Source organism: Rosa rugosa, chromosome 2, assembly GCF_958449725.1.
Source record: "Rosa rugosa chromosome 2, drRosRugo1.1, whole genome shotgun sequence".
Taxonomy (NCBI): Eukaryota; Viridiplantae; Streptophyta; class Magnoliopsida; order Rosales; family Rosaceae; genus Rosa; species Rosa rugosa.
Genome location: NC_084821.1, coordinates 25,018,491 through 25,031,172, shown reverse-complemented (window position 1 = coordinate 25,031,172; position 12,682 = coordinate 25,018,491). Strand labels below are relative to the sequence as shown.

At 38.4% G+C, this 12,682-nt stretch overlaps 3 protein-coding genes across 3 annotated transcripts; all 3 read right to left on the bottom strand.

Annotated features, from left to right (window-relative positions):
• Positions 1 to 961: 961 nt before the first annotated feature.
• Positions 962 to 4,599, bottom strand: LOC133730578 (MLP-like protein 34). Its single transcript, XM_062158139.1, has 3 exons — positions 4,558 to 4,599; positions 3,941 to 4,197; positions 962 to 1,205 (listed from the first exon to the last, which is right to left on the bottom strand). Exons 1-3 carry the CDS (start codon positions 4,597 to 4,599, stop codon positions 962 to 964), a joined length of 543 nt encoding a protein of 180 aa, XP_062014123.1.
• A 2,158-nt stretch (positions 4,600 to 6,757) lies between these two features.
• Positions 6,758 to 7,978, bottom strand: LOC133728964 (MLP-like protein 43). Its single transcript, XM_062156427.1, has 2 exons — positions 7,762 to 7,978; positions 6,758 to 7,330 (listed from the first exon to the last, which is right to left on the bottom strand). Exons 1-2 carry the CDS (start codon positions 7,946 to 7,948, stop codon positions 7,059 to 7,061), a joined length of 459 nt encoding a protein of 152 aa, XP_062012411.1. The 5' UTR covers positions 7,949 to 7,978; the 3' UTR covers positions 6,758 to 7,058.
• Positions 7,979 to 10,820: 2,842 nt separating this feature from the next.
• On the bottom strand, positions 10,821 to 12,682 carry LOC133731568 (uncharacterized). The gene is made up of 2 exons (XM_062158938.1): positions 12,428 to 12,682; positions 10,821 to 11,441 (listed from the first exon to the last, which is right to left on the bottom strand). Exons 1-2 carry the CDS (start codon positions 12,631 to 12,633, stop codon positions 10,988 to 10,990), a joined length of 660 nt encoding a protein of 219 aa, XP_062014922.1. The 5' UTR covers positions 12,634 to 12,682; the 3' UTR covers positions 10,821 to 10,987.

Below are 12,682 nucleotides of genomic sequence, written 5' to 3'. Positions count from 1 at the left end.
CGTATCAACGAGTAGAAGACATATAATACCAGAAACTGTCTCATACATGGCCGGAACACCGCCGGAACGCCGCCACAGACGGAGGCGCACCGCCGCCGACCAAAACTCAATATTTCACAAAACTCCCAACATCAAAAAGCTTCATCTAAGCATGCTTGTGCCAACACATAACTAGCTCGAAGTCAGAAAACAACCATAAGGGATCGAAAACTACCTCACAAGCCGTGAACAGTAACCCAACTGAGTTGATCGAGTTTTCACGTGTATCCTTCCAAACAACCACCAAAGACCGCACAAGGAGGCTGCTGCGAACTCCCCAAGATTGGTCTGAAGCCTCACCGACGTCGGAGCTGCGTTTTCCGGTCGGGTTGAAAAACCATGAACTGCACCGCCTTGCTGCGCTTCCTCCACCGAAAATCGTCACTCGAGGTCACCACAGAGACGATCGGAGCAAGAAGGCGAGTCGTTCTGCGCAGGTTTCGCCGGTAGAGGTCGCCGGAGAATGGAGTTCCGGCCGGGTCGGAACACCGGGTTCGGGTCGGGTCAGCAGGATATTTTCGTTTCTGAAGAGGCCGACCGAGAGAGAAGAGAGAGAGAGGAGAGGGCTTCCGGAAAAGGAAATGGGGAAAATGAAATAAAATTCTGATTTTCCATATTTATACTAAAACGGAAACTTCTTCCGATAGCCATAACTTCCTCATACGAACTCCGATTCCCACGTTCCACATGTCCACGAACTCGTATCGACGCGCTCTACAACTTTTGTGAAGGAAGTTTTCCAAGAATCCCAACATATAAAAAGTCAAACTTCACACGACCTCCTAAACTGTGAAATTCAAATATTTATACGTACGAAAACCATTCCACTTCACATACAATCTACGAATAAAGCACAATAATAATTATTCGTACAACTGGTCCATTATTAATTACCAAAATTAAATAACAGAAATCCAGGTCATCACAACTTTAACTGAAAGGTCCGCATGCCTATCTTTGCATCAGGTGCATTTGCATTTGCATTTGCCTTCTCACACTCGAATGTCCATTTCACTATGCTCCCACCATTAGCTGCTTTAATAACTTGGAGCTTCTCCTTGAAACTCTTATAACCCTTCAAAATATCTCCTTCAAGACCAATGAACGTGATCGTTGTGTTTTCATCATCTGCTTCTTGGATTTTAAGTTTTGTTGTTTCCACACCCCTACCTATATACCAGGTTATGAGTAAAATCATAAGCTTTTCTTTTTTATTATTGTTATTATTCAAGCTAAAACATATAATTTACTTGAAGGAAACTTAGTTATGAACTATATATTTTTCAATATAGTATAAAATAAATGGCTTGTTATGTGAAATTCAAGTACCAAATAGCGCTATAAAGGTTAAATCTGTCAATAACCATTTGGTTATTGCATGTGGTATAAAAGAATCTACAAAACTTGCTGAAAGTTCTAAATAAAATTATTGAAAATTGATTTTAAAACAATGTTTTCTATTAATTACATATACTAAAGCGCTAGCACTTTATAAACAGTACCATTCATATTGATTTACTGTTTTACCCCTATTTGTTGTTTTATTACGACTATGTCATTCAACCTTTAGTAGGGGATGTGTTGTGGCATAGTGAGAGCGAGGGAGTGATGGAGAAAGAAAGGTTGAACTTGGCTTGTACAGATATCGAGATAGAGAGCGAGGGAGCGAAAGCTAATCCGAGTAAGATGGGTTTTGATTGTATGAGCTTAATGTCTGTGTTCAAGGTGTGCGAAGCAGCGGAGAATATAGAATTTCAGACTAAATCTTCTCCAACACAGCACAAAGGATAGTTTCTGAGAAAGATGGAAAATGGTCGATAAAGCCAACAGAGCTGTAAGCCCCTTTTTATCTTTTCTCGCCAAAAGGTAATCCCTATCTTAAAGTTTTGATCTTTTTAAGTTTTTGGCTTCTGGGTTTTGTGGGGTTTTGAGGTACGTTTTGTCGTTTTGAAGTGAAATGGCCCGAATGGGTAGGAAAGTTTGGAACTTTGTGGTATTAATTACCTTTTGCTTTATGGGTTTTTTAGGTTTTGAATGCAAACGTATGGGTGGTCTAGGCTCTGTATACAGTCTCAGCGCTGCCTAACCTTCTGCATAACCATCTGCTGTATTGCTTTTGACCTTTTGTAATGTCAAAGATTCAAATCGCAGACCTCATCTATAGGCGATAGAAGAGAAAGCACTTGGTTTTTGAACATGGCTTCTCAGGTATAGATATAGTTAAGAACTCCATGAAATTTGCGCATCGGAAAATAGGAGATAGTTATATATGCTGATTGATGTATTGTAATGTCAATTTACAAGTGGCAAAATGGTTTTGTTCGGGGCACCAATAATTCAATCACTCAAATCAAATGTGTTCTTCTTAAAGAAGATATTGAAGTTAAGCAGCCAGGACATAATTGGCTCTGGAGGGTAGGGACAGTTTATATACTTACATAGTAGATGACACCATGCCCTTTGCTGTGAAAAGACTGAACAGGGGAAGTGCATATAGAGATCGAGGATTTGAGAGAGAACTTGAAGCAATGGGGGCTACAAAGCACCGGAACATCATGACTCTTCTTATATACGAACTGGTAGCTAATAGAAGCTTGGATTGAGTGCTTCAGGGTGTGCATATATTAATTCAATTTCTACATTGCTAAGATTTATAGATTTGAGTTTCAGTATTAATTTAGTTTGCCATACTTGAAAAGTGCAAATGAAATACTGCTTTGAAAGTAAATAGCATTTGAAACATCAGAATTCCTAAGGAACACGAATAAAAGTTGAATACTTGAAAGTTTTCAGTTCCATGGTCATTAATCAATATGTTCATTAATTTTTATGTTTACTGTACATGCAATGCAGGAAGATCACTGTCCAACAAGCGTTTGGATTGGTTGTCCAGATACAAAATAGCACTAGGTGCTGCAAGAGGAATATCATAATTTCATCTTTGAGAAGTTACTGAAAGGCTTGATTGGATTTGAAATTTTCAGTTTCAAATGAAGCTTACTTCTATATGCATGTTATCTTCATATATAGTGTGCATATATTTATATTCGTGTTACGGTTAAAGCATCACAGAAAACTATATGAAGCTTATGTCCCGATGAAGTACAAAATCTACCTGAGGAAGATGAAAAAGTAAGATATCCAATTTCATGCCTATTGAGTTTTACTGCACAATATGAGACAATGTTTCATTTGTCTCTAATTGCTAATGAAAGCTTAACCTAATTCAATTTATTATTATTATTATTATTATTATTATTATAAAATATGTAATGGCACTAGAAAAGGCGAGTGGGGAGTTCATCTTACCCCACAGGCAACTGCAGACAGAGCAAGTTCCAGCTCTACGCCTTTCAATTTTTTATATATTGCTACACATGTTTGCCTCCTTATTATGATAAATAGAAGCACCAACCTTATTATCAAGGCTAACAGGTTTCAGAATGCATACCACATCAACAAGAGAGCTAATGGAACTGCCAAGAAACCAGCACCCAGACTAGCTAGGAGATGAGTGAAAATATTGTCAGCGAACCCTGGAAATTTCAAAACTGTTTGCATAAGTATGAAGAATCAGGACTGATTGGGATTATCATATTCTAACAACTTTATTAAGCAGGTCCAGTTCATTATGAACCAGTTTGGTGTTTGGTTGCTGGGGAAGATCAAAATTTTAAATTCTAAGAATTTGAATTTCTGCTATTAGTTTATTTTTGGGATTTGAGGATATCAACATGCAACCATAGATAAATTGATGAGTTATCGTTGTGTTATGTTTTAGTTAGATAATATATAGAATGATGAGTGTACTGAATTTGTAAAATTTATGCTTTGGAATTTGTGAAGGTAAAAGGTTTGGTGTTTCAGAAATGGCTACTAGAGCTGTATCAACTTCCTTTACGGGGCTAAACAGCAGGGAGACGATGTTGGGTTCACCAAAAGCATGGATTTTGTGAGGTTTTCTGATTTGAAGCAGTTCAAGTCTGGCAGAAAAAGAATGTTGAATGCCCATTTTGTCACTGAGCCAATTCTGATCTCACCTTCCCCTACAACTTCAAAGCTCTTGAGGATTTGAGGGAACATCTGAAAAAAAGAGCTTATTTTGTTCTTAAAGAAGCCATAGAACTTGTCCGCTGCCAATTTTATCTCTGCTTGATCCTCAAGAGTTTTGACAAATGATGGCAAGTTTAATCATACGATCTTTTGAGGCCATATGACAAATGATGGCAAGTTTAATCATACGATCTTTTGAGGCCATGATGTGATCAGTAAGAAGACAAAGTATATTGGAGGTGCTATATAAATAGGGGAGCAACTTAGATGGAGACAAGAAATACACCTGGGCTTGATTTAAGCCCAAAGGAAAAAGCCTGGGTGTCCAGATCACCTTTGGTTTACTTGAGCCCTCTCACTACAGAAATTTGGGCCCATACGAACTTCCTGGTAGTGCGAAGCCCATCTCAAGTCACAGAGCCCAACCTCAGAAGCTCAACACAACGGGTGTCTAAATCAATTCACCTCAGAAGTTCGGGCCCGATTAATTTGCAGCCCAAAGCCCATTCCAAATTTCAAGGCCCGCTGCAAACCTCAGTACATTGGGTCCCCAGATCAAATCAACGGACGCTCCATTAAAATCGGGTGTCCACTAAAAAAAATGTGTTCTATCGACGAGTTCGAAATACATACCCGTTGAGTAAAAATTGGTACAAAACCAGAAATACAAATTCTGATTGAACTACAGTGGTTTGATCCCCTTCACGGGATATGTAGGCAGTCTAGCGACCCACTAGATGCAACCGCAACTCCAAACAGAATCCCTGACTCCACCAGTCAAATTCAACCAGTCCCAAATGAATCACTGACTCCAGTCAAATTCTCTCAACACCAGAAAAATCAAATTCATTTCCAAATCACACAAATAAAGTCCAAACCACATTCAAGGGCTTTAGACACTTTCCCAAACATAAATCCAAAATAAATGGGTCATCTACCCATTTAAATCTCAAATGCCGGAACTACATGTGGTTTGATCCGGCAAAGGGTATGTAGGCAATCTAGAACCAAATTTATCTAGATGCAACCGCGTCCTAAACACAAAATCGAATCCCTGGTCCACTTGAACCAAATTCGTCCCAAACACTACTCTAATTCCAAAATCAAAGCCGTCCAATAAGTCATTCACTCATTGGAACTCTTGAACTACGAGTGGCTTGATCCCTCTCCAAGGGTACGTAGGCAACCCATTCAAATATCCGAGTGCAGCCGCAAAAACAAACAAACTAGGGCTGGGCACGGTCCCAGACCGGCACTGGATTTGCTGGAACCGGGACCGGGACCGGCTTTTTTTTTTCGGGCCGGGCTTGCAGTTCCAGAGAATAGGGACCGGGCTAAACCCGGACCGGGACAAGCGGGCCGGTTTTTTCGGGCTTTCGGGCCCAACCCGTCTTTGAAAAAAAAAAAAAAAGATTGATAAGAAAAGAAAGCCAGAAAGGTTTTTGGCTTTGAAAAATCGAAGGGAGAAGAGATTTGGATTGCTCGGAAAAGAGAAGAAAGATCGTGGGTTCTTTTAGTTCCTGATGTCGTGCACGACTTGCGGTGACTGTGGCGACGGCAGCGGAGGAGGACGAAGAGAACGAGCACGATGACGGCGCCGGAGTTGAACTTGAAGAGCGAGAGGTAGAGGAAATGAGGAATAATGGACTGGCTGATCTCTAGTTTTTGGAGGAGGAGCAAAGTTGGGGGCTTGGGGTTGACTGGCCAAGGAAGAAGAAGAAAGAAGAAGAACTGAAGAAGAGAGAAGAACTGAAGAAGAGAGAAGCAGAGGAGAGGAGGGGAATCGTGAAGGAAAGAAGAAGAAGGAGAGAGAAGAATGATAAAAGAAATATAAAAGAAGAAGAAGAAGGAGACAGAAGAAAGAAGATGCAGAGGAGAGAGAATAAAAGAAATATAAAAAAAGAAGAAGAAGGAGAAAGAATAAAGAAGACGCAGTGGAGAGAGAATAAAGAAGAATGATAGGGATAGGTAGAGTGAAAAGTAGAAGGATAAGTCAAAAGAGGGAGAGGGTAAGTACAAAAAATAAAAAATATATTACTTGTATAGTCAAGTTCGGGTTCTTCGGTCCAAAAGGTCAGCAAAAGTCAGGGACCGGGACCGGACCGGAAAGAATGAGTTTGGGACCGAACCGGCCCGAAAACAACTATTTTCAGTCTAAAACCCGACCCGAACCGGCCGGTCCGGATCGGTTCCTCCGGGTTTTTCGGTCTTTCGGTCATTTATGCCCACCCCTAAAACAAACACACATCCCATCAATTGGTTTCTTCATAAATGGAATCAAAGGGTGTTTCCCTGTAACAAGGGATCGTAATTAAGAGACACATTCTGTCTTGAATGGGTCGAACCCGAAATAATAAAAACTCTATTCACTAAATGAATACGAGTGAAATTATGTTGGGTGACATTTACGCTCACTGTGTGCATATTTTTCCTCAACACCGTCTTGCGCAGTCTTGACAACCAAGCAAATCACCATTAATTTTCGAATATTGATAATTAAATAGTAAATAAATAAATATCCAGATTTGCCTCAAGATTCTCCAAGTAGGCTTTATTTAAACAATATATTTCAAACTTGTCGAAAATATATAGCTTGGGCCAAGGATATTGGCCCGGATTCTCCAAGTTCCCCTTGTCGGGAAAAAATGTTAATTTTGGGTTCAAACACTAACAATCACTACTGCAATCTTAAAAATAGTTCACACATATAACATTGTTTACATGTGCTTTTTCTGAGATAGATTTACAGCATTAAACTAGTGTAGTTCTAACATAGTGATCTTCAAGTCAGAGAGCGTACGTATTACATCCATAACTTAGGAAAGAGCATAATTGATCGACAAGTGGCCATGTCATAATTGAGAATAAGGTGGAATACAGAGAGAAGAAAGAAATATAGAACCAGATGCATACTTGTTTGATTTACAAATCCAGATATCCTCGTCATTGAGCTTGTATTAGTGTGATCAAGCCCTTCCAAGGTAAGCATCAATGCCCTTGGACACTTTAATGGCTTGTTCTGCATAGATTTTTAGATCAGGTGAATTTGCATTTGCCTTCTCAAATTCAAGGGTCCATTTCACTATGCTCCCACCATGACCAGCTTTGGTAAGTTGTAGCTTTGCCTTGAAACTGTTATAGACCTTCAAAAGATGTCCTTCAAGGACAAGAAACGTAATTGAGGTATTTCCATCATCTAAGGCTTGGATTTTGATTTTTGTTGCCATTACACCCTCTCCTGTACCAACTCAAACAGTAAGAATTGGTAAGTTTAATTTATAGTTGATCGAGGAACAGTTCGAGATTCAGACCTACTATATATATATATATAAATAAATGCCTTGATATTTGACATCCAAGGTTTGAACAAGTGCATTAATATATATACAGTACGTGTTGTATACGTTACAGACGTTTTTGTGTTGCCATAATAAAAATATGGGTTATCGAGTAATTGTAAAAACACTACAAGTTATCTGGATTAAGAATACAAATGTATTCTATACGAGCTAACTTTGATTATTCAATATGGCTGAGGTACCAAAATGCCAAACAGGAATGTGAGATTTAAGTTGAAGTACCAAAAAGTGTATTTTGTGATAGTTTATTTAGAGATTTATGTAATAAATAAATAAACACTCACGCTCATCGATCAAGCACATCTCTTACCAATGTCGTATGTCCATTTAGTCACGGAGCCTGCTCTGATCTCACCTCCCCCCACAACTTCGAAGTTCTTAAAGATTTGAGGGAACATCTGAACAAAAGAGCTCATGTTGTTCTTGAAAAAGCCATAGAACTTCTCTGCAGATGATTTCAGCTCTGCGTGCGACTCAATCTTTGCAATTTGAGCCATTTTAGTCTGCAATATTTTGGAATGTGCAACTGGTTGGTGCTTGAGTTGAAACTGAGGTTCATGTATGGCTCTTTAAATAATGGAAGGGTTCCTTTCTAGAGCTTTCGGAATATTGTCTAGTGGGAGCTGTGTGACCCCTCAATAATGGAGCTATGTTTGTGATTTTCCTCAAGTTATTGCTTTTTAGTTTTACATTCCTAATTTTATGGATGTCTTTATGTCATCTGAGTTTATAGCAAGATTCTGAATTATTCCCTAGGGAAATCTTTGGGGCTAATTTGGGCCTGTCATTTCTCATCATATAAATGAGTGGCACAACACATGCGTACTCGACTACTCGGTTTATAGTGATTTCTTAGTTAATACCACTGTTCTGAAACAGAACTTTGAAGATTGCTTGATTAATTTCGTCCAACATAAATATTGTGCATGCAAAATCTGACTTGAAAGTTTAGAATGTGTTGTATGGATGTTGTAGTCTTCAAAGATGAGGCACCTTCTTCACTCTTGCCTCATCTTCAATTTGATAGATGAGGTACCTTCGTATGGAGCGATAAACACACACACACACATATGTATATGTACTTGACTGCTAAAGGGGTGGAGCATTGTAACAGAAAAGGTTCAGAATAGTAATTTTCATTCCAATTTTCACAATTAAGCAGATTACTTCAGATTGAGAAGTACATATATAGGTGGGTAAAAAGAGATTGAAAGAAGGACGAAAAAAGATACCTAGTTACTTGATTACATGCAGCTATATACTTACACGCTTACTACTCGTGACCTAGCACATTCTCATCCATTGTTCATCTATAACCTTTCTTGTCGATCTGATTAACACTTGAGATATGTATTCTGGAATGAAGTTCTCAAATTAGATCCTCTTTATTTATGGCATGGTTCTGGTGATACAGGTTAAAAGTAGAATTTGTATATACTAGTGTGAATGATCAAGTCCTCCCCGCATAAGCATCAATGGCCTCGGACACTTTAATTGCTTATTCCGCATAGAGCTCAGGATCAGGTGCATTTGCATTTGCTTTAAATTAAACTAGCAAGACCACCCATTATGTGTGTGGAGAGAAGTTAAAGATAGTGGGAAAACTTTTTGTACAACTACCACATTTTCTGTTTTTTTTTTTTTAAATATTTTTATTTTTTTATTTTTTTTATTTTACAATTTACTATATTATCCATATTGATTAATTATATTTCATAATATTTTAATATATAAAGGTCATATTGGTAAAAAAAATTAGTTTTAGAGAGCAAGCTCTCTTCTCTTAATAATAGTATAGATATCCATTTCACTATGCATGCTTTCCTCATTACCTGCTTTGATAGCTTGGACTTCTGCCTTGTAACTCTTATACACCTTCAGAGCATATTTTTCAATGACAACAAACATGATTGTCGACTCTCCGCCATCTTATGCTTGGATTTGAAATTTTGCTGTCACTTCACCACCTCGCACCTCCTATATCAGTTTATTCATAAGTCATAAAAAAAAAAGGGAGAATACAAAGTCAGGGAGACACAGAACTGAACCCCTAGCTAAGAAAATAAGACGAAACTGCTAGCAACATAGAAGCGAAATGAAGACAAAAGCTATTGAAATCATATGAACATGGCCTAGCTAGTCAGGTTCTTACGTACAGTTTTTTTTTTTTTAGGGCAATGACATTCTTACAGAAATTAAATACAATTGAATTTAATCAAGTCCCAGCAAGGTAAGCATCAAGGCCTCTGGACACTTTTTCGCCAAGTTCCGCATAGGCTTTTGGATCTGGTGCATTTTCAGTTGCCTTCTCAAAAGTCAACGTCCATTTGACTGTGCAGCCACCATTACCTGCTTTGATCGCTTGATCGAATTTTTGCCTTGAAACTCTTATACACCTTCAAAATATCTCCTTCCAGGAAAACAAAGGTGATTGACCTGTTTTCATCATCTATTGCTTGGACTTCAAGCTTTGCTGTCACTAGGTTACTCCCTGTACCAAGTTTTATATACATGCATAGCCAGTAACTAAATAAGATACGTACAAATTATTGATCTTCAAAGCTAATATATGGAAGATTTGTGCAATGTGGTGAGGTTCTTGCATGGCTCTTTATAGAAGAGTTTCTCAAGTAGGCTAGGTTACCGGTGCAAGAGGCTTGCGAGGCCACTTATTGAGGATCTGAATTTTTACTCAACTGGCTTCTTAATTGTTACTTTCCGTTTTTGTCTATGCCTCTTAAAAATAGGGTGTCGGTTTGTGTTTTTCCGGAGGTGGCTTCTTGTACTTCCCCTTTTCTCTTTGCCCACTTAATAATAAGGCTCAGTTTAAGTCCTTTTCTGAAGTGTCTGCTTGCACTTTCCCTATTGTCTCTTCTGTTCCTGAATGTATGGGCAACATTAAAAAGCTAATATGGCCCCTTGATATAAATCCTTTCAAATTTGATTTCGTAAAGATTGAGTGGTGCATTCTTTAGAATGCATAGAAAAATTTTGATTATAAGTTTGTAGAATCCGAGCAAGTTTACCTGGCTTATAAAAGTAATGGTTAAGATTAATGTGCGGTTTATGATTGATTTTGGTGGACGTAGCGTGAGTAATGTACTTCCTAAAAGATTTATCAACTCCAACCTGACATAATGTAAAATGCTTTAAAACTCAACTTAGTTCCCTAACTATCTTATCTACAAATAATATCCATAATATTGTGAGATACACTCAGCCACTCTATGGATAAACTGCAAAAGAAATTGAGTTCCATATCTTGTTCGGCTTCTTCTTCTCTTTTCTAGTCTGTCTTTGTCAGTTGCTTTTTCAGACACCAGACACTTCGAAAAAATATGGAGAAAGTAGGCAACGAAGAGAAATAAATTGTATGGACAAACACTGCACAGATATATTAGTAAAATGTCTACGTTCGGATAACGATACAGATACAGATACAGATATTGAAATTGAGATGCAGTAATTTTTGGATAGTTCATCACTTGTGGATGATTGCTGGTATTTACATGGTGACACCCACTATTTGTACAATCTCAGTAGGTAGCTATTTCACTGCCTTTATCTCCCTCTAATCCAGAGGCATTGACATCGACCCAAACTTCATTCACACGCCCAACCCACTGGAATGGGGAGTTATACTGTGCAATCGAGTAAGCATAGCTACTTTCTTCTGATGTAGAGTTTGCCCATGGAGACCTGCTAAGGCTGGTGGCGAGTTTCTGTGCTTCTTGCACAATGTTACTATCTCTTGCAAATCCCGAGAATTTCCTGACTGCAACGTAATGACTGTCCCATGTATATGGTTTCAAGTTGAGTTCCGGGAGTGGTGTGGGTGGGGAAGCTTGAAACTTCACTGGCAAATAGAAACTCACAAAGTATGCGGATGAGTGCAGCGGGCCGGCTCCAGGGACTATGCTTGTCAGCACAGGAGCCGTCATTGCAATTCGAGAGGAATTCAAATTGGCACCTTGGATGTACTGGAACAGCCTGCAAAAGTTAACCATAAGCAAACTGAAATCGGTATTTTCAACTAAATTGAAACAGGCCAAGTACAGATAGTTGCTATAGATTGGAGAAAAAGAAAAATAACTAAATTTTAACAGTACATGAAAAGTTGCATCAATGAAAGCCACTGAAGCAGGTACAAAACCCAAGTGTCACATAACATGTGCCCCCTGTAATACTATATGAATTCCTTCCATTCTCATAAATTTTTTTTAATTAATCCAATTTTTTGGCCTAATGCTTCACCAACATACGCACACTAAAAAAAATTGGATTAATTAAAAAACAAAATTAGATTAATTAAAAAAAAATTATGAGACCAATTTTTTTTAATTAATCCAATATTTTGGCCTAATGCTGCACCAACATACGCACACTCAAAAAATATTGGATTAATTCAAAAAAAAAAAATTGGTCTCATAAATTTTTTTTAATTAAAAAAAATTGAATTAAGACATGAAGTGACTAAAATATCCCTGAAAAATGTGCTACTTAACACCGTTAATAACTGCGTGTACGATTGTTGGGTTGGACTTCAAACATCGGGTACCAATGTGATAGTTTTGAATAGTCGGGTACTAAAGTTTAGAATGAGCCTTAATTTGGGTACTCTTTATAAAATTTTCCCTATTTTTTTTCCCTTGTCCATAAGCATATTATTGTTCCCCAATCTATCATAGATGACCATTGATCCAATCTATGCTATGATTTCCTCTCACTAGTTTCAAGAAGTGACATTTTTTTTTTCGGTTACATTCAAGAAATAATTTTTACACCATACAAATAACTCCTTTTCCCAAATTTTTGGTCCTGATTAGATAACAATCAGAAACCATGTTAATGGGCATCAGACACAAATACTCAACCGAAAGATCAGATACCCAGAATTCCATGGCCGGCAATTTTGATTGTTCCATCAAAATGAAAACCCAGAAAGTAAAACCAAAAGCTAAGGTGGGGGGCAGTACCTGTGGAAGCCATTTCTGGTGGCCTTATCAAAGGAGATGTCTTTAACAGGAGCAGACATCCACGCGCCGGCTCTGTATTCTCTTATCTCAAACTCCGATTCCCAGTGCACCACCGTGTACTGCGGCGATTCAATCGCCTCCAGACTCGGCACCATCGCCACCAAAACTAGCACCACCACCACCATCGCACTCTTGACCATCTCCATAGCTCACAAAACCTTCCACACTCTTGCTTTCTTGTTTTCAACGATCAAA

Excerpts from the sequence above, each read along its gene's own strand:
- LOC133730578 (XM_062158139.1), bottom strand. The coding sequence starts at position 4,599 with ATGGGCTTTGGGCTGCAAATTAATCGGGCCCGAACTTCTGAG. Across the intron at positions 4,198-4,557 it reads ATCGGGCCCGAACTTCTGAG|GATCAAGCAGAGATAAAATT; the intron begins GTGAATTGATTT and ends AAAACTCTTGAG. Across the intron at positions 1,206-3,940 it reads TCTCCCTGCTGTTTAGCCCC|GGGTGTGGAAACAACAAAAC; the intron begins GTAAAGGAAGTT and ends GTATATAGGTAG.
- LOC133728964 (XM_062156427.1), bottom strand. The coding sequence starts at position 7,948 with ATGGCTCAAATTGCAAAGATTGAGTCGCACGCAGAGCTGAAATCATCT. Across the intron at positions 7,331-7,761 it reads TAAATGGACATACGACATTG|GAGAGGGTGTAATGGCAACA; the intron begins GTAAGAGATGTG and ends GAGTTGGTACAG.
- LOC133731568 (XM_062158938.1), bottom strand. The coding sequence starts at position 12,633 with ATGGAGATGGTCAAGAGTGCGATGGTGGTGGTGGTGCTAGTTTTGGTG. Across the intron at positions 11,442-12,427 it reads ACCAGAAATGGCTTCCACAG|GCTGTTCCAGTACATCCAAG; the intron begins GTACTGCCCCCC and ends TAACTTTTGCAG.